Source organism: Eutrema salsugineum, unplaced genomic scaffold (genome assembly GCF_000478725.1).
Source record: "Eutrema salsugineum unplaced genomic scaffold, Eutsalg1_0 scaffold_12, whole genome shotgun sequence".
Classification (NCBI taxonomy): Eukaryota; Viridiplantae; Streptophyta; class Magnoliopsida; order Brassicales; family Brassicaceae; genus Eutrema; species Eutrema salsugineum.
The window spans coordinates 10321716-10341317 of record NW_006256895.1 but is presented as its reverse complement, the minus strand read 5'-3'; the positions used below and the strand labels follow the sequence as shown (position 1 = coordinate 10341317).

The window sequence follows — 19602 nt, the reverse complement described above, 5'->3', positions numbered from 1 at the left end:
TTTCTTATAGTATATATGCTATAAATATCTATTATATATCAAATATTAAAAAAAAAATACATCAGCAGCATGTGAGAATGATATAGTACAAAGAAAACAGTGGTATGTTACATAACAAACTAAACAGACGGATGATGGAGATTCAAAAATTACAGATATCAAGCTGATGAATGAAGAAGATGATGAGAAAATATTTCTTCCCAAAACGACTAAGTAAACCCATAAAACAAACAGAAATAAATCAATAAATAAAAATTTCCCAGAGGAGAATTAATTGCTTTCTTCTTCACCAATAAACATTTCGAAGCCAAAAAAAAAAAAAGATTAAAACAAAGATCAAATCTTCCCCCTCTGGAAAAAGAATCACCAACATTTCAAAGAATCATCAATTCACCCGCGAATTCCCGAGCAAAAAAAACTGACTTTTTGAGCTTTGCTTCTACTGTTATCTTAAACCCGACGACTTTTAAACATCAAATTTCTTCGGTTGTCGCCAATGAGCCAAATTTCTTCCCAATGAGCTTAAGAATGAAGCTTTCTGAGGAGCTCCTTTCTTACCATACAAGTGTTTGCCTCCTAAATCGGTCTTTGCTGGTACCATATCCTTTCTTCTCTCAATCTGAATATCACATTGCAACAATCTCAAATACGCTTAGTCTATGTGACATACTCAAGATCCGGTGGAAACTACTTAAACGTCTTATAGATGAGACTAACCTTGAAAATCTTTCCATTTTTCAAATGGTATCTGATTCCAGACCAGTTAATGGATTGAGAAAAGTGAGAACGGAAAGCTGAGATCGGGTATAGGAAGTTGTCCACTAGCATTGCTATAAATACCTGCAAATTTTTCCCCAAGATCAAACCGAAAAACTTTACCTCTGTTTCTTGTCATCACGACAACAACTTTCGACACCATTACTCAGATTTATGATCTAAACAGTAAAAGGGACAGAAAGCACGTACAAGTCCCCAGTTATAAGTTGCAAGTGAGAGACGGGGAGCCTCGGGGGATAACATATTGCATAGCGTAACTTCTCGTCTTGTCAAATTCCACATGGAAAGAAGTTCGATGAAGGTGCAGATCGCCAACATTATAACAAGCAACATACCTACATAGAACCTCATCCTTTCAGGTCAGTATGTAGCATTAGAAAAAACAAGCAATACTACAGTTCTAATATCCCCAAAAACACGAGCAATCATCGTGGCACTAGGATAAATTGCTCTTATCTTGAACACATAACCCACCTAAATAAGAGGAAAAGTATGCTCACCACCAGAAGCAAATGCCGTGTCTTCAAGTTGATGATAACCCTTGATGTAGATTCTTAAAGCTGATGTGATGTGAACGACAGCCATAACGTATGGTGCAACAAAACCCCATGATAGATAACAATGGACGGCAAACAAAGCCTTGTTCATTATCCAGTTAACTTTGGATATGTAAGATTCTAGCACAAAGGTTTGCTTTCTCAAGTAGTTCCAGTACCTATATCATAGGAGGAAAAAGGGTTAAGCATCTAAAAATTTAGTACCTTTGGGTTCAAACATGTGAAATACGAGTGTTTACCGTCCAAAACTTAGATCACTTGCAAGAGGATGGGGGAAAACAGCGACAGGAGGAGATGTAATGAGCCTCTTGTGAGCACCTGGAGTAATAAAAAAGGTGAGTGAAAACAAGGAAAAACTATCTAACTACACATACATAAAACTATCGTTCTACAAAATAGAGTTTCCACTCTATGTTACCTGCTAGAGAGGCAAGTGTCATATCATCTGAATATCCACCATCACGTAAGCCAGAGACAACACCATATCGATCTTGTCTGAAATCATCAGCATGCATCTACATATAGTTGCAAACAATCACCAAAATTAAATGTAGCACAGTGAATACAAAAAAAAAAATTATATATGGTGTAGAAGAATGTTATTTACATACCATCATACACCCTCCCCACAAAAAGAATGTTCTCCCACCAGTCGCAAATCCCATTGAGCAAGGCTGTAAAGAGAACATGCCAAATATTAGCTGAAAAACAAAAAGCTTCAAACATGGAAGAATTTAAACGCCGAATTGGGAAGCTAGTGATGATATTCAGTAAAAAATAGAATTAATGGAAGACTGAAGAAGGGCGACAGATTATAATGTACCATATGATATTCATAGATGCAATAACTCCCAAGAGTTCCAGAGGGCAAATCTAGAGGATATCCAGTTTGAATAAATATCTGCAAGAGATCATCATTACTGTTAAAACAAATCCAAACTGAAGGAAACATAATCAAAGGCCTATATCATTAGCCATGTAGAAAAAAAAAACACAAAGAGGAAGAAATTTATCAAGAACTATGTCGTTTGGGTACCACCTCTGGATTTTTCTCCATCTCAGTCGTGAGAGCTCCGATTGTTCCAGGATGCAGTCTAACATCGTCGTCCAAAAATAATACATATTTGGTATCTTGGTGCATTTTCTCAACTCCAATCTTCAAGAAACAGAAACCAAAAAAAGGCGAAACTTAGAAAACTAGTGAATTAACTTAAATGACAAACGTATATTGGAAGAAATGGTTTAGCTTTTCATAGTTGTGATTAGAGTTTGGTCAAAAACAGTTACGAAGGAAATATTCTGAGGACAAAAAAACACACAGTAGTGCAACCGATGAAAGCTATTTACAAAAAGATTGGTCTGCTGCAAAGATCATACATACCAACTGATTATGAATTTTCTGGCTGCAAGTCGTTGATAAACCAGCAACCACAACCTTAGCTTCCACATCGTCCTGTGCACATTTACGCATCGATTTGAGCAGAGATGTGAAGTCAGTACATAGTTCAACACAAAATGCTATATGAACTATCAAAGGTATGTTAAAACGCGTCTCTACCTGATACATAGATAATAGACGGGAGACAGCGTGATATGCAGGGTCTTCAGTACTTTCTACGACAAAAAGGAATTCCAATGGCCCACCATAGAGAGAAGTAATCTACACAAATATATCGATCAAGATTAAAAACAATTCCTCTGGCAAAAAAGCATAACCATGATGAAAAGTAAATAAACTCCACCAAGAAAAAGGAAACAATGATACTGCAACATGAGGGGACTCACCTGACTTCTCCAGTTGTGCAGATTGTGTTCTCCAAAGCCCTTTAGAGGCATGATAACGGAGACTCTAGGAAGTTTAACCTGCCTAGAGTGTTCGAGTTCATTGATATCTTGATAAAGGAACGCCAAGCTATTGCCTGCTTTCATGCTGTTTTTAATTCTCTTAACCTCTCGGTTCCTTAAAGATAGAAATATAAACATACACTTCAGCAAAAAAAAAATTAAAAAACAAAAAAAAAACGCAGATTGTGCAACCAAATAGCAATTAAAGCAACCATTTTTTCTTGGCACAGACACTACCTGACATATGCAGCCAATAGCCAGCCTAGAGCAAGGAGTAAGCATATCGTACATCCCTGAGGCATATAAATAAACGGTAAGGAACAACGAACGCAAGAAAAATCAGACAAGTCAAGGAGAAGACATTAAGCAGAAAATTGAAAGATCCTCAAGAAATCATTGAAAAACGCCAAGTTTACGTTTATGATTCATCAAAGACGTTCACTTTTCTTCCTATATACGCTTTTTCACACAGTTCTAACAAAACCATAACTAAAATTGTCCTGGGGATATAAACGATGTAGCTAATATCTTGAATTCTCAAACTTTGGAAAAAATGGCCAAACCAAGCAAGATTTTTGGAGGCCGAAGCGTGAAGAAGATGAGTACCCAAAATCCGTAATTTTCCCTCCAACATTTCAAAGAGAGAAGTGACCAAAACTTCGATCTGAACCCAAAAAGAAATAAGAAATAAAATAAAAAAGCTCACCTGGATCTGAACGAAGACAGCGAAAGGGCTACAAAAGGCTCTGCTGAGAGAGAAGAGAATCGCATCAATGGAGTCCAATGCAGACATATTCCGCTCTCAATTTCTTTCTCCCCCTTCCCCGCAACAATAAGGATAAAGAAGAAGAAGAGGAAGAAAACAGGGGAATGGGATAATGGAGGAGCAAAATAAGGAAACCCTAGATTTGAAATGACCTTAATTCCTCTCGCTGTCTCTCTGTCACACACATCGAACCAATAAGAGTCGTCAAATTTCTCAGATCGCCATTGACGGACCAGCGAAAATCCAGAGAGAGAGTTCAAAAACTTTTATATATTTCAAAAGGAATCACACAATTCACCATTCAATCATCGACACATCCATTTTCTTCCCTTTTTTTTAATTCGAAATTTCAACATTTTACTATTTTAATTAAACAAATATATTATATTAATAATTACGATTTACCAAATACCACTCTCTACCTAAATAAGAATTGTTTTTTCGCTGTCCTCAAAATAATATAGTAAATATGGAAACGTATATTACTATATTTACGCGTTTATTATTAACAAATCAGTATGCGCATAATATTGATCTTTAATCTACCCAGCCAACAATTTGTAATCCGCGTAAAACGTTTTTATACAAGAACAGAGTTGTACTTAAAGTTTTTACTGTGAACATAAAAATTCGTGAGCGTTCGAGATTTTCAGCCCATAATATTTTGTGATATTCGAAAGCCGGAGTTTCACACAAAACCTCAAAATAGTCTAAGACCACCCAATAATTTAATCATTTGCTACTAGTATGATTTGATTTTGCATTTTCCTTGACCTTATCAGCATTTTAAGGTATATTATCATAGACTCATAGTAGTCACGCTCTTTTTGAAATAATAACTATAGTTACTTCTAATAGTTTTATCATTTCTAATTTTCCAACTTTTAAAGTAATATAATTCATTTATCATTTGATATTTTATGAAATCAAATTATTACAACAGAATAACAAACATGCAAATTAAAATAAAATCGAATTTAATTTTTCTGAACTAGAAAAAATGATAATGGTAATTTTGAAGGATATATAACTCTCCAAGTTTAACTTCTTTTTTTTATACCTCGAAAGTCCTAAATCGAAGCTTTAGATTAATCTTCAGATCATGTGAAACGGCGCGGATATTCTTTCTATTTACGGAATCTGAAGAGAGAGGGACCATGTCATTTTCGAACAGAGCGTATCACAAGTGTTGACAGCTTAGATACATGTGTTTTTTCTAGAAAAAAAAACTTATATCATACGTGACAACCTAAATTATTTCACATATTTTATTCTATAATTTATTACTCCTAAGACCTAATCATTGATCTCATTTGCGAATTTAATATTTCAGTGGGTATATTCTATGCATCTTCTTCTACTCTGATGTGACTCTAATGAATGATTTTGTTTGCTTAGCTCTATGTTCTTCAAATCAAATCAAATTTGGTCATGGTCAAACAATCACCCGGACCAATCTAATACATTATTTGCTTATGTACGTAACTAGACTTGCGTGTGTAGTACAAGATATATAACCTATATCGCAAGATATTGACTTCAATGGATTATGAGTGTTTGTGTACAAGGTACAAACTATATATACAAGAAAATTGACTTTAAACTATCCTTAAATATAAATCCAAAATCCGAGGCTGAAATGGACCAGGCTTATACCTTGTGCTATCCCTAGATAAGGATATATATACCCATATGATGAAAAACAATAAGGATTACACATGCACATAAAGCAAACACACACATAAAGTTAGATGTAACTCTTAATAAGTACGAAAGGCCATGTGAGAGCAATAAGAAGACACAAATGTTTTGAAACATCCTTTTGTATGTTTTGTCTCCATATCCTTTTCTTTTCAAAACAAAATATAAAAGGGGCACATAACGTGTTGCAGATCCACCTACTCATTGCAAATTACCAAGGAGCATATTACAACAAGATTTGCTTGTAGAGATTTGATCTCAATTGTTTCAAAAGCAAATTTTTGCGTTTGGTTTTGCGTTTACAATTAGGTTCATTGCAGAAAATCACACTGAATGTAAAAATAAAAACGAAAATACAAACAAACAACCGAAACCATGTACAAAGAAGACTTGTTCGTATAGACACTAGTTTCATATCTATCCCTTCACTAAATGCAACATAAGAACTTCGTTATAGCGTAACCTTTCGAGCTTAAAGAGATCACGTAAAAGAAATCAATGACAACCAAATTTCGTAAGATAATCATAGAATGAAAGTAGAAAGTAATACAAGTACAGAGCAGATCCTAAGTTTGGTGCAAAAATGAAATTGCTTAGAAGAACTCACCACGGAATCAAACACTTGCTTTCTTTCCTATCAAGTGATGAAGAAACAAACCAGCTGCAACACTCACGTTCAAGCTCTCCACAGCTAGAAAAGATCTGAATCCATCGCCTTCCGCATCATCAGACTCTGCAACTGCAACATCTCTAGGCATATTACCGCTAATCCGAACTAATTCAGTACATGATCTCTCTACTAATGGCCTTAAACCCGTTCCTTCATTCCCCAAGACAAGAATTGTCGGGCTACCAGGTAAAACCTCGTTCAAAGCAACAGCCTTTGGAGAAACCGAACCACCAACCACACGCCAACCGTTCTCAGCAGAAGCTTCTAAGAACTGCATCATGTTTTTGCAGTATCTAAGTTCCATTACTTCAAGCGATCCAGCGCTTGCTTTACTCACAACCGCACTTAAAGGAGCTGAATTTTTCGCACATACCACAACACCAGTGGCTCCAAAAAAGTAGGCCGATCTTATGATCGCACCTAAGTTCTGCGGATCAGTGACCTCATCTAGAGCTACCCAAAGAGAGAATTTCTCATCCTCTGGTGAAACCGGATCAAGTTCTTTCACTTTCACCAGTTCCAGTGGAGAAGCATCAAGCACCAATCCTTGATGAGGTCTGTTATCAGCAACCATGTTAAGATCATGCTTCGAAGTTTCCTTTATGTCTAACCCGAGTTTTTCAGACATTTTCAAGACTTTCTCGAAACCTTTCTTGTCTTTCTTTTTCCTATTGTTACTACTCAAATCCAAACCTTCTTGAACATACAGAGCGTAGAACTCTCTTCTCCCAACAGAGAGTGCAGCTAACACTGGACTTACTCCATAAACCACTTCACCAACCATCCTAGGCACGCTTGACTCTGTAGCCTCTTGCCACGTTTTCCTTCCCCAATTCTCTTGCCTATTCCAGTTTCGATATGCTGCATTGTCACGCCCTTGGTCTCTAACATCATATCTATTGAACCTGTTTCTGATCTCAGGCCACCTAGCATCATTTGGTTCTTCTTCAATTTGCTCAGTCTCCCCTTCTTCAACGATTCTATCATCATCTCCATGGGAATAACTCATTGCTTCGTCTTCTACTTCAGCGATTCTATTATCACCTCTGGCACGAAATGAGTTCTGGTTTCTTGTTTCCTGTTTCTCCCAAGATGACCGGTTAGCTCTCGGCAATTGGTCTTTCGCAGGTTTATCATTAGCAACCCAAATTGAGTTTCCACCAGCTTTCTTGCTTTCTTCTTCTGCTTCAACGCCTCTATCATCTCCTCGAGGACGAAAAGAATCTCGATTCCTCGTCTCACCATGAGCACCGAATCTACTTCTCCTGTCATTAGAAACCGAATCGTTTCGAGTTCTACCATCTCTCCTCTCCCAAGATGATCGATTAGCTCTCTGGAATCTCTCTTCCACTGGTTTCTCATCAGATTTCACCCAAATTGAATCTCCACGACCATTACCGCCACTTCTCTTCTCTCGGAAAGCTTTCGATCCTAATCCGAATTTCCCTCTACCACAATTACTACTTCGTTTCCCAAATCTCTGTGAATCGAAGCTCGAAAAGTCTCTAACACTTTCAAGCTTCCCTAACATTCCAAGCTCCACAGATTTAAGACGAGAACTAACTAAAAGACTCCTTTGACTCTTACCGCAGCTAAACCCAGTCGAAACATCTGCAAAGGCGCTTCCTTTGGGGTTTACGTAACACTTAGCTGGTAAATTCGAAGACTTGGAGAACTGGAAACTTTTGAGTTTCGTTTGTTGTAAGGAAACCCTAATCGCCATGGGAAATCCTTGGGTTCTTGTCAAATTACAGTACATTTTTTTCTGGGTTGAACTTTTTCCCGGTGAAATTCTCAGGGAAAACGCTCCTGGTACAGAGAGAGAAGCATTTCTCAGAAAAGGAAAATTAAAGAAGATTCTCCTCCCATTGAGAAGCCAAATCTTAATATCAAAGTTTTAGGGTTTAAGGGAAGACCGGAGAAAGATTACACCAAAAACGGCATCGTCCAGGAAAACGCATTTTAGGCTAAATTTTTTTAGCCAAAACGCCTCTCGAAATAAGGATTTGGATCAAGTTTTTACCTTGGATCAAGTTTCTACAGTGAAGGATTTTATGAAATATTTATCTGGATTATTTTCAAGAATGTGAGAAGATGCAGCTTAATTCGTTCTCAAGTTGTTGTAATTGTTCTTTGATCAGTAGAAAGATCATATCTTTTCTCAATGGTGTGATTGCTAAAACATGGATATCACCTGAATCTGGAAATCAAAATCTGGAGAAGAAAATATGATATTTTTCATTGCCCACGATGCAAAATTTATTACACATCTCACTCTGTAATCTAGGAAAAAAAATGAATATGATCATTTATATATAGAACTCGAAATATATAGTTCTACAACATTGGCTGGTTTTTGGATTTTGCCAGAGCCTGAAGAAGAATCCAGGGGTTTATTATTGTTCCTGAACATTGATAAACAAAAAAAATTTCCCCGGAGGGCTTACCTTTTTTTTCTCTTTTATTTGTTTAAACCCTAAAGGCAAACAATGAGTTCTTCATAAGATAAAACACAAAGGTCTCACCTTTTTTCCATGCTTGTTGGAGCCATGAAAGATGAAGCCTTTCTTTTAAATTAACTTGTTTCAGAGTCCTCAAGGTATTGAGAGTGTGAGGCAGCGAGTAACGCGGCTCCAACACCAGACCCGTCATTCGAATGAATCACCTCGACGCTCTCTGATGCTTCATCTCCGAGCAACTCTTTCAATGAGCTCTCCATACACTCGCTGAACTGAGTGTAGTGCTCGAACAGTCCACCGTCCATGGCGATCACAGATTTCTGAGTTTCTCCATCTTTTGGTGTCTCTCTTCCTAGTTTCTTGAGGATCCCATAGATCCCAGCAGCAGATAGACGAGCTCCTCGGCTAGCGATGATGTTACAGAGACTGATCACAACTTTTCTCATCTTCAGAGAAGTCGTAGGGACCTGAGAGATCATGAAAGCAATCTCGTTGAGACCTCATTATATGTTAGTGTTGAATTGTTAAGCATAAGGAGAATCTAACCTCTAATATGTCCTTTAACTTGCTTCCGACAACCTTCAAATCCGGAGAAGTATCGCTGTGCATAGCAGACATGTTCGGTGTCCTGCATACCGTAAAGTGATTATATCAGACTTCTGATTTGATGCAAGTAACAATTAAATAACAATGTACCTTATGATGAATGGTATTCTCAGCTTAGGAGGGACAGAGTCGCCAAAGAAAGCAGCCTCTTCAGCCATTTTCAGAAGAACTCTACGCAAGATTTCTCCCAAATACATACCGGAAATGATCTTCTCAAGAATCTGAGAAAGCCAGAGTGTGAGCATCGATCCTAGTTCTCTAAACAAACTTGAAAGCAGCAGATTTTTCAAAGCTCATACCTGTTCACCTGGATTCAGACTCTCGAAATCTAGTGAGTGGTCATACTCTGTCAATGGAAGATGCGATGACCTGAAGTTACCCCACTCCATGTTGATCACCTACATCGCAGTACATTCTAAGATTCAAGTGGTACAAAGCTTAACTGAAGTTGCTATGTTGCTGCAAAAAAACACAAACCATTTCTCCTGATTTGGGAAGTAAGCCGTGCCATTTGGGAATTGCATGTGCACGTTCGACATAAGCTGCATTTGTGCCAGTGCCTAAAATAACAGCGGCAACAACATCCGGGTTATAGTATCTACCACCAGCAAGTGTTCCCACTGTATCATTTACCTGTAAAGTTCACAAAGAAAATTAAAGAATCGTCACCAAATAAATGACATAAGCTTAAGTGAAAAAACACAAAAAAAATATTCCTTTTGGGTAAGAAGAAAACTCACAAGGGCTGTAACATTCATGTCGAGCCCAACTCTTTCCATAGCTTTAATAAGCTCTCCGACAACATCTTGTCCAACCTACAGAAAGCAGAAACAGAGTTCAGAAAAAGCAAGCACAATCGTATTGAGTGTTTGCTTTTAAAATGATAAGCAAGTGACTGTAATCTTTTCATCTACCGGGCTAAATCAAGAAAGGGGTTCATGAAATAGACAGGAATGTGAAGCATAGAAGCTGCTTGTGGAATAAATTTTGAAAAGAATGAAGGATAATGAAGCTCATACTGTATCTTCAATGGAAAATCCTTTGGTCCACTTGATGAGAGTGCCAGATGACAAAGACGTCTGCCGAACCGGAAAAGAGAAAGTGAAACCTAATTCTCTTTGTCTACCCGCTGGGAGATGAAAGTCCTCGCCTTCTGTAGCGACGAACTTTGCAAGCGCTTCAGCGATAAAATTAAATAATTCCTGGCTCCATCAATTAGGCAAAACATAGTCAATACACAAAGATAATCAATCAACCAAGACTAAACTTGAAAATGAATCGGAAACGCTCTAGTCAGGGAACTAACATCTGAGCCGCCGGTCATCAAATGAGGAGGAATTGAGACTTCTTCGAATTCTTGTTTGACAACACGGTCTTGTTTACCACCAAGAAGCACACGCATGACACGGAAGTTTGTTCCACCTAGGTCCAGTGCATAAAAGAAACCATGTTCATCCCTGTAAAATTGATGCTCAAGATTAGATTCACTAACAGCTCAATTTTACTGTGTCAACAGCATCAGAATGTCAACTATGGAAACAGTGAGACATCAAAACCAAGGAACAGTGAGACATCAAAACATGTCAACTATGGAAACAAAATGCAGATACTCCAAGGAAAACTAATCAGGACTCGAATGACTTTAAACTACATTGTCCAGATTAGTTTTTCTTTTTCACAAATAGCCCCAAAATCAGATTCAAGAGAGATTATTATGATTCAAATTAACGCAAATGGATTCCATCAGTAGTTTTAATTACAACATATATAAAAACATCTAAATTCATGGAATTCCCTAACTTTTAATTGCAATAAGAAACAAAAAAAATCAAATCAAAATCAGAGAAACCCGATCCAAAAGAATCATAAAGCATGAAACTTTATCAGATGGAGCTCATCAATTATCCAAAAGAAAAAAAAAAGAATAAACTTGACAACGATTTGTCTAAATCAGATAATGAATCTGACAATTTAAGTAAAATTCAGATAAACTTGCACAAAAATCGCCAATGTTTATCTTAATTCAATCCAATATTCAGAAAAAGAAAAATTACCCAGAAGGAAGATTATCGACGTAGCTAATAAGCATCTTGAGCTTGCTTCCACCTTCGGATGCGAGACCGGCGTGCATCTCAACGGTCATAGCATCAGCCACCTGTCTAAGTTTGGCGATTGGCGTTGCGCAATCCTCCTCGAGCACCTTCAAGATCTCAATCACTCGAGCCCATTTTCCAGAGCTTTGCATCCGCCGCCGCACAATAAACACGGCCGCCGCACAAACCGCCGCAGCGCACACAACCGTCGCACCAACAGCCACTTTCCCCATCTCTCCTCACCGATTCTAAAACAAAACAAAAAACAACGAATCCCGATCTAAAACAATTTATAAAAAAAAAACGAATTCGTTTGAAATCAATGGATTAGGAAAAAAGGAAGGGGAAAAGAATAAGAACCCTAGATCGATCTACTTGAGCTGGTGCTTGTTTGTGAATGGTATAGAAATGAGAGAAGACCACGTAAGCAGCTCCGTTGTCTGTAAACTACGGAAAGAAGATCAAGTTTTCGGTTTTGGTTTGTTTTTTTTTTTTAAATTGCTTCCGATTTAAGGAGTTTTGTAATTTTCTCGCCGGTTTTTTTTATTCGCTGAGCTGAGAAAATAATGGACATTGATTTTGATTAGAATTACGAAACTGACCCTCACCGAGATTTGGTTTTGGTCTTTTTCTTGCCGAATTTTGTGGAGGACGTTGAGTAACCGATAATTACAAAACATTAATAAGTATAAAAATTAATGTAATGATCATGATATATCGAATGTTCTAAGAAAAGAAAGTATTTTTTTGTATGTATATCGCTTATGTAATTATTGTATGAATAATGAACAGATTGTATGTCATTATTTTGTCTTTCATGGATTATATATTCTCAGAGCTTATCAAAACGATTGTCTATAGGTTTTTGAAAAATCTCATTAAATTTTACAGATTGATTTCCTTTGCTTGACTCTACTTATGAGCTAAACGACGCAAGTAATTCGTTATTGATTTGACCACAGACTAATATTATGCTAATAATTTAGTAGATTCTCTAATTTCATTTTATTGCAATGTTTTCATAATTTTCGGACATTGTGCAAACTGATTTTTTATATTATAGAGTTACAAGAAAAATATAACATATCAAATCTATACCTAAATAAAGATTAAAAAAAAACTGATAAAAGTACACCAAATTCTACAAAAAATGTGCATACACTATTATGATTTTATACACTGAATATCTTAAACTTCCATTAGAAAAAATTCAGTAATTGTGCATAGCAAATTTCCAGTATGTCTTTATGTATAATTAAAAAAAATTAAGAAAGAAAAATAAATAAACTATCAAAAAAAATTTTATTAATATGTTTCTATAATTCGGTTAAGCATATTTTAAAATTTTGGCTAAGGCATCTAAATTGATTGGTCCAACACTGCATCAAAGACGTTCATTGGCACGTCTCCATAATTCTTCTCACTCAAAAGCCACCAGTATCTAAGTGAACTATCACACCGTTCTAAAAATGGAATATAAGCTTACCAGCATGCAAATGAAAATTTATGATCCAAACCGACTGCACACTATAAAGCTCCATTAAGCAAGGGAATGGGTAGAATGCATAATCCTTTGAAAGCAAAGAAACATGATTTTGAAACTGACCGTAAAATCAACATGCTAATTAAAAACTAATCATAATCTGAAAGCATTTGTCAGATAGGATATAGTTTTACAGAAACTTCAACTCTTTTTGCTAATAACAAATGTTTGTTAATGTCTAGAAACAAATGCCAGAATGTGTATGATCCTGGTGCAGAGACAGGGAGCATAGACGAGCCACACATCGACTGGCATAGTACGCCTTGGAAGGTACGTGATCGCTCCCTAGATCCGGTTGAAAAGAGTTGAAAGGTGAAGATGAATCTGAGGCTGCAATCTGAGCCTCAAGATGCAATGGATGTAAGTCCACTTAAGAAAACGAAGTGCATCGTGAATCTGCAAGGAAATGGTACAAAATCTAGTCTTTAAAACAGATACAAAAGTAGAAATCAAACCAGAAAATAAAACACAAGGAAAAGCTTATTTGAAAAAGAAGATACAAAACTTCAAAAGATACATATAGAGAAGAGGTAAATATGAGTCGTTCTTTAAAATGTGAGAGTGTGTGTGCAAAAGCTTCAGCCTTTTGTTCCGCTCAGATACCAAATGACCTATAAAATGCATGAGTGTTTTCATAATGTTTAGACATTGTGCAAACTGGTTTTATATATTATAGAGTTACATAAAATATAAGATATCAAATCTATATAGAGGATCACTTTAATTTGTAAAATAATAAACCTAAATAAAGATAAAAAAACTAATAAAAGTACACCAAATTCTTAAAAAAATGTATACACACTATTGTGATTTTATACACTGATTATCTTAAAATTCCATTAGAAAAAATCCAGTAATTGTGCATTGCTAATTTCCAGTACGTCTTTTTGTATAATTAAAAAATAAGAGAGAAGAAAAAAACAAAAATCAATGTTCAGGTTGTCAAAAAAAGAAAAAAAAAAAAGAATTCAATGTCCATTTAATAAATAAAATAAATATGTTGGTTAAACGTTAAATATTTATGCATGGCATTTCCCTCTCCTAGACAAATCACCTCAGGATCATAAAGTCAAAAACTATGTTTCAATAAAAGCTATTAATGAGTAGGGACTAAGAGTAATATCTATCTATAAATCGAAAAAAAAAAAACAAATTGTTATTAGAAAAAATGGATTAGCTCGGTAAGATCAATGGAATATATCTATCTATCCCCTTTTTTATAAGTTGGTGTGCGCATGTTCTCCTTCTAATCTCAAAGTCACTTTAAATTTCACATCGATTTGGTACGAGAAAGCAAAATAGTTTGGTCCTCAGTTTTGTCCCTCGCCACACCCCAGTAAGTCCCACACTCTAGATGTGTAGTCTCTGTTAGTTTAACTATGCATAAAGTGTTAACAAAGCTAATCAAATTTTAACTTTATACTTTTTAAGTCGCCTTTTTTATACTATAAGTCTATAACTATGCAAAATCCTTGTCCAAACCCTGGTGGTAGGAGTAGACATTCCATCACATCGAATGGAACAACAAAATGAATAATATATATATATATATATATATATTTTTTTTTTTTTTTAAGCCAAACCGAATTAAACCAATAGAATAAAAAGAGTAGTGGAAGTCATTTTCCAATCGCTAAGTAGACTGCAACACGTGTCGAAAAAAAAAAGTAGACTGCAACACGTGAACAACAACAACACATCAGTCGGGATCCCTACAACTACTCAACTTAACAGACGATATGTTATGAGTCTTCTTTGGGTAACTTTTTAACGGGTTCGTATGTGAACAAAATTACGAAATGATAGGAAGAACTATTATAGTATATTATTGAATAACGAGTTTTGACTTGTAACTTTCATGCGTTACAATAAATCAACATCTTTCATTATCGTAAGAAGGTTTCATTAGTTGGAATCTTGATCATCTAGGAAACGACTTTGATCTCGTCGATTTATCATGAAAATACAATTATGTAACTTGAAACTCTGATCAAAAGGATCGAATCTGAAAAAACATTTTTGTAAAATTATGTATGAACCTATGTTAGTTCTGATAATTTATTTGGACAAATGTAGCTTCTTAAATAATTTTTTTCAAAATGACGTTAATTTTTGTAAACAGATGTTTTAAGTTACTGCAAAAAAAAAAAAAAGAAAGAAAGAGAGATACAGTTTCCACATCTAACCTTACTGCAAACCAAACGTTGGCGATCTTTCAAATCGTTTGAGATTTGAATTTAAGACATGAAGGGAATGAACTTTCACAGTTCAAAGAATATACATTATACCGTTTTGTATACGTCTTAGCATTATTAATTCATCTTTTTGGTTAGTCATTATCATGTGTCGTTTGGAAATAAAATAAATAGTGGTCCAGAACTACTTCTCTCAAAGCAACGGTGGAAAGAATTGTTTTTTTTGTTAACGGTGGAAAGATGACTCTTCTCTTCTGTCATCGTCTTTAGTCTGACATCGATTGCTAGAAGTTTCCCTTTCCATGTTACTATACATCCTCATTTTTTTTAACAATTTGTTTTTCGTGTTCTTTGTTAAATGCAAATTCGTGTTTTCTCCATTTTCCATATTCATTTTTTTTATGTTTTCCTCGTATTAAGTTTTTTTTTTTATTATAAGAAAGGCCGGCCCAAGACTAAATCAATACAAACCTGAATATTTTCATTCTAACCACACGTCCATACTGATCATACAACATACTGTTATTTACAAGGTTAAAAATAAAAAAAGCTGTTATTTACTTAAAATAATCGCTCTATTAGGATGTGCGTGGTTGCGTAACTTAGTTAAATATAACTAGAATATATTTAGATAGCTAAATATAACTTGAATATATTAAGATAGATAACCACAAGAATTAGGATAAGTATATGACATGTATGTTCAAGTACCACGATATTTAAAATCGACACCAAGTGCTCTTAGCAACTATGAATGTAAGCGTTGAACCCACTCGTTACAACGATGATGGTCAGTCAACATCAAGGTTAACAGTATTATTGCCACTCGAAAAAAAAAATCACAAATTACTCTCGTATGATGGTACGTACGTACTCGATCGGTATTATGAAGATCCTAAAAGATTTAGAAGGCTAGCGGAACGTTTACATTATTATTTCATGATGGTGTTTCTTGAAATGGGTAGGCATTAAACAAAGGACATTTCTCGAGCTCGTGCGAACGTACACACATAGAATCATCGAATTGGTAAATTTAGATTAACAATTAAAAGAGGAAATCAACAAATTTCAAAAAAACAAAAAAAAAAACAAAACTCAACCGGATTTATTAGACAAAGTATCCTCGAATTCCCTTATAATTGGGCTCTATCTCAGATTTGACCCATCTGTTTTCTTGAAAGATCACAGGCCCATCCCTTGAGAGACGAAATCAAAGAATCATGCAGTAAGCAAAAGATGTCAATTTTTGTTTTTAATTAAATATATGTAAAAATTAGGGTATAGTAGTTTTACAAGCAAATTATTAATATGTTCCGAGGAATTCGCAAAAGATTCAACGAAATTTCGGAGATAGAAGTGCGATAATATATAAACGGTAGAAGTTAGAACAAATTAATATCATCGTAAATAATAATAAAAAAAAACAAATCAATATCACCCGACAAGAAAAAAAGAACAAATCAAATATCACAATGTCTGTCTATAAGAAAATATCAATCAATTATTACATTACAAAGTCGAAGAGGATTAGGAAACCCAAATCCTTAGATTTTTTTTTGTATAATAAATTGAACAAACTTCAACGCCGTTTCTTCTTCTTCTTCGTCATCGCTCGATTAATCTCTCTCAATCAAGCAACCTTCGCTTCAGGTATATTGATAAAACCTTATTCTTCCTTTTCTATTGTAAAATCTTCACCTAGACATCTCGGCATCTAATATTAATAAAAGGTTTTAGGTTTGTAATCAAAATTTTTTCTTGTGAACGGAACCCACAGAAACCCTAATTTCGAACGCGAAAGTTTATTTATTTTTTATCGTTTCGATTTATGTAGAGGAGATCTCAGTGTGGTTTGCGAATTATCAATCAAGAATCAGCAATGTTGAATCGGCTGTTCGGGAAACCAAAGCAGGAGACTAATACTCTCCAAACATTAGACAAGCTTAACGAGGTATCTATCACCACCACTCGATTCCTCTGTTTTTCCGATTTGAAAATTTTGATCTTTATGTCAAATCTGGATTTTTTTAACAAGCTAAGAGATTTAGATAACAACAACTCTTTAATGGGTCAAGGACTGTTGCTTATTTTATCTTCTTCAATGTAAAGTCAAGACAAAGCTTAGTTTCTTTTTTGTATGTGTTTTGGAAAATTGGAATTGTCTTACTTTGTTAAACCAACTTTGGTTTATTGTTCTTTCGATGCTTCTTTTGTGTTAATTTCTCGATTGTGCCATTGTTCTTCCTCAGACTCTTGAGATGTTAGAGAAGAAGGAGAATGTTCTCTTGAAAAAAGCTGCTGGAGAGGTTGAGAGAGCGAAGGAATTCTCCCGGGTGAAGAACAAACGCGGTAATTAGGCTAAACCTCGTTTTTGTGATTGTTATGAACCAAATTCTCGTTTAGACTTGTTAGAATATTCTCTGTGTAGAAAACCTCCGAGAATGTGTTTGCGTTGTCTCTAGATAAGATTGTCTTACGCTTGTTGTAATCGTGCAGCGGCTATACAATGTTTGAAAAGGAAGAGGTTATATGAGCAACAAGTTGAACAGCTTGGGAATTTCCAGCTCCGTATTCATGATCAAGTAAGCCCTGTTATTTTTTGGTTTGATAACTTATGAAGGATATTATGAAATTTGCTACGATGATTAAGCGATTTATTGAATATATCACTGTCTGTGTTTTAACAGATGATTATGTTAGAAGGTGCCAAAGCAACAACAGAGACTGTAGATGCTTTGAGGACTGGAGCTTCTACAATGAAAGCTATGCAAAAAGCAACGTATGTGGTTATTTTTACCTGAGTTTTTCCAAATAGTGGGTATGATTTAAGCAGAGGACTAAGTGTGCGTTTTGAACACATCTGTGTTATGCAGAAACATTGACGATGTTGACAAGACAATGGATGAGATCAACGAGCAAACTGATAACATGAAACAGATCCAGGAAGCATTGTCAGCTCCATTTGGATATGGTGCTGATTTCGATGAGGTAAAGACTTTTCTCTTAGCCCCACGATCATACTCTTTACAAAAACACACACACATAGTCTTTTTCAGCTTTGTCAACATTGTCTTTATTGGGAGATTGCAGGATGAATTGGAAGCAGAACTTGAAGAACTAGAAGGCGCGGAGCTAGAAGAGCAACTTCTTCAGCCAACAGGACCCGCTCAAAACGGTATACCTCAGAAGCAACCTGCTCGTCCTGCAACTCAGAAGCAACAAACCGCTGATGAAGATGAACTCGCTGCATTACAGGCTGAGATGGCTCTCTAAAGGTATAACCTTTTCAACGTCTCATATTAAAAACAATCAAAACCCATTGAAGAATCATATAGTTAGTTAAACAACGGCTGTTGTTTCTTGCAACTGAAGCTGGTCTTGGAAGATGAGATTTGGGTGTGCATTATTTTTAAAACAGAAAGGAAGATTATATATGTATATAAGGATCCGAGTCAAATTGATCGGAGAAATTATATTTATATACAATTGGCTCATGAGCTTTATTTATAAACTGCATTTGAATGTTTCTTTAACACTTTATTGTGTTATTAATCTTCTTTTTCTTGGTTTTGACTTGGTACTTGCTATTCTTTTTCTCTTCCTTGCTTTCCATTCTGGTTCTGTTGACAGTTTCTGACTTCCTCGATAGAACTACGTGCCTGCAAATTCAATGAAATCCCATCTGTAAAGTAAAGTTCAAAACTTACTGTTCTTGTTCTACACTAAGTGTTATTTCACAATGTCCATAAATGAAGATATATTTTCGAGCCTTACAAGCTGTGCCGGCAATCAGATGAGTCTTTAACCGTTATTATGGCATCTAACAAAGGATTTGGGATTTTTTAGAATCCGATTCGAATCTGATCTTGATGGAGTCCTCTCGATATCTCTTAGTCTTTTACTTAGCTTTCAAGTTTATTTCCTGATCCAACAAATGTATTGGCTGATAAACCTTGCAAAACATGCTCTCTGTTTGTATGCTCGAAACCAAGTTAAATATAAAACGAGAAGTTTGCACAAAACAAAAAGATGCTTTGACCCAACTTTATCAAGATACTGAAAAGAAATACAAAACTGATCAGTAAGATTACATTTGGAGTTTCTGTTCATATAGAACTTATTCATAGATTTAATAAATGTCTCAATTTCATGTTAGATTAAATGAGGTATAAAGAACCACATCAATCTTTTTGTATGAATAAGTTTTAGTTCAGGGTCTTTGACCCATAGAGTTGCTTTTAAGATTTCTGTCAAAATTTATATGATTCTTGTTCTTAGAAAAAAAAAAGTTCGCAGGATTAAAAATAGATTATAGAATAGATTATAGGTTTAGTAGATATAATGATATTAAAAGATTTTCAAGATTTAGTTTCGTTCTGATTTGGTAATA

The 19602-nt window shown here is 35.4% G+C and overlaps 4 protein-coding genes across 4 annotated transcripts; 1 reads left to right on the top strand and 3 right to left on the bottom strand.

Moving 5' to 3' along the window:
• Window positions 1–107: 107 nt before the first annotated feature.
• LOC18025783 lies at window positions 108–4248 on the bottom strand. Its single transcript, XM_006408842.2, has 14 exons — window positions 3886–4248; window positions 3417–3472; window positions 3120–3294; window positions 2893–2994; window positions 2716–2787; window positions 2374–2490; window positions 2158–2235; window positions 1946–2008; window positions 1753–1849; window positions 1574–1652; window positions 1278–1492; window positions 967–1112; window positions 718–840; window positions 108–619 (listed from the first exon to the last, which is right to left on the bottom strand). The coding sequence occupies exons 1-14, from the start codon at window positions 3970–3972 to the stop codon at window positions 467–469; spliced, it is 1563 nt and encodes a 520-aa protein (XP_006408905.1). The 5' UTR covers window positions 3973–4248; the 3' UTR covers window positions 108–466.
• Window positions 4249–6138: 1890 nt separating this feature from the next.
• Window positions 6139–8173, bottom strand: LOC18025782 (uncharacterized tRNA/rRNA methyltransferase slr0955). The gene has a single exon (XM_006408841.2). It carries the CDS (start codon window positions 8073–8075, stop codon window positions 6261–6263), a length of 1815 nt encoding a protein of 604 aa, XP_006408904.1. The 5' UTR covers window positions 8076–8173; the 3' UTR covers window positions 6139–6260.
• Window positions 8174–8607: 434 nt separating this feature from the next.
• On the bottom strand, window positions 8608–11968 carry LOC18025781 (hexokinase-1). Its single transcript, XM_006408840.2, has 10 exons — window positions 11835–11968; window positions 11436–11722; window positions 10688–10838; window positions 10401–10583; window positions 10122–10196; window positions 9859–10014; window positions 9681–9779; window positions 9472–9602; window positions 9322–9403; window positions 8608–9242 (listed from the first exon to the last, which is right to left on the bottom strand). The coding sequence occupies exons 2-10, from the start codon at window positions 11705–11707 to the stop codon at window positions 8892–8894; spliced, it is 1500 nt and encodes a 499-aa protein (XP_006408903.1). The 5' UTR covers window positions 11708–11722; window positions 11835–11968; the 3' UTR covers window positions 8608–8891.
• Window positions 11969–16664: 4696 nt separating this feature from the next.
• On the top strand, window positions 16665–18747 carry LOC18025780 (vacuolar protein sorting-associated protein 32 homolog 1). The gene is made up of 7 exons (XM_006408839.2): window positions 16665–16862; window positions 17047–17163; window positions 17462–17561; window positions 17709–17794; window positions 17900–17991; window positions 18086–18200; window positions 18303–18747. The coding sequence occupies exons 2-7, from the start codon at window positions 17092–17094 to the stop codon at window positions 18483–18485; spliced, it is 648 nt and encodes a 215-aa protein (XP_006408902.1). The 5' UTR covers window positions 16665–16862; window positions 17047–17091; the 3' UTR covers window positions 18486–18747.
• The last annotated feature ends 855 nt before the right edge of the window (window positions 18748–19602 follow it).

Excerpts from the sequence above, each read along its gene's own strand:
- LOC18025780 (XM_006408839.2), top strand. The coding sequence starts at position 17,092 with ATGTTGAATCGGCTGTTCGGGAAACCAAAGCAGGAGACTAATACTCTC. Across the intron at positions 17,795-17,899 it reads AGCTCCGTATTCATGATCAA|ATGATTATGTTAGAAGGTGC; the intron begins GTAAGCCCTGTT and ends GTGTTTTAACAG. Across the intron at positions 17,992-18,085 it reads AAAGCTATGCAAAAAGCAAC|AAACATTGACGATGTTGACA; the intron begins GTATGTGGTTAT and ends TGTGTTATGCAG.
- LOC18025783 (XM_006408842.2), bottom strand. The coding sequence starts at position 3,972 with ATGTCTGCATTGGACTCCATTGATGCGATTCTCTTCTCTCTCAGCAGA. Across the intron at positions 3,473-3,885 it reads CTGTCTTCGTTCAGATCCAG|GGATGTACGATATGCTTACT; the intron begins GTGAGCTTTTTT and ends TATATGCCTCAG. Across the intron at positions 1,653-1,752 it reads GACACTTGCCTCTCTAGCAG|GTGCTCACAAGAGGCTCATT; the intron begins GTAACATAGAGT and ends TTATTACTCCAG.
- LOC18025781 (XM_006408840.2), bottom strand. The coding sequence starts at position 11,707 with ATGGGGAAAGTGGCTGTTGGTGCGACGGTTGTGTGCGCTGCGGCGGTT. Across the intron at positions 10,839-11,435 it reads GTCGATAATCTTCCTTCTGG|GGATGAACATGGTTTCTTTT; the intron begins GTAATTTTTCTT and ends TCAATTTTACAG. Across the intron at positions 9,243-9,321 it reads AGTTAAAGGACATATTAGAG|GTCCCTACGACTTCTCTGAA; the intron begins GTTAGATTCTCC and ends ATGATCTCTCAG.
- LOC18025782 (XM_006408841.2), bottom strand. The coding sequence starts at position 8,075 with ATGTACTGTAATTTGACAAGAACCCAAGGATTTCCCATGGCGATTAGG.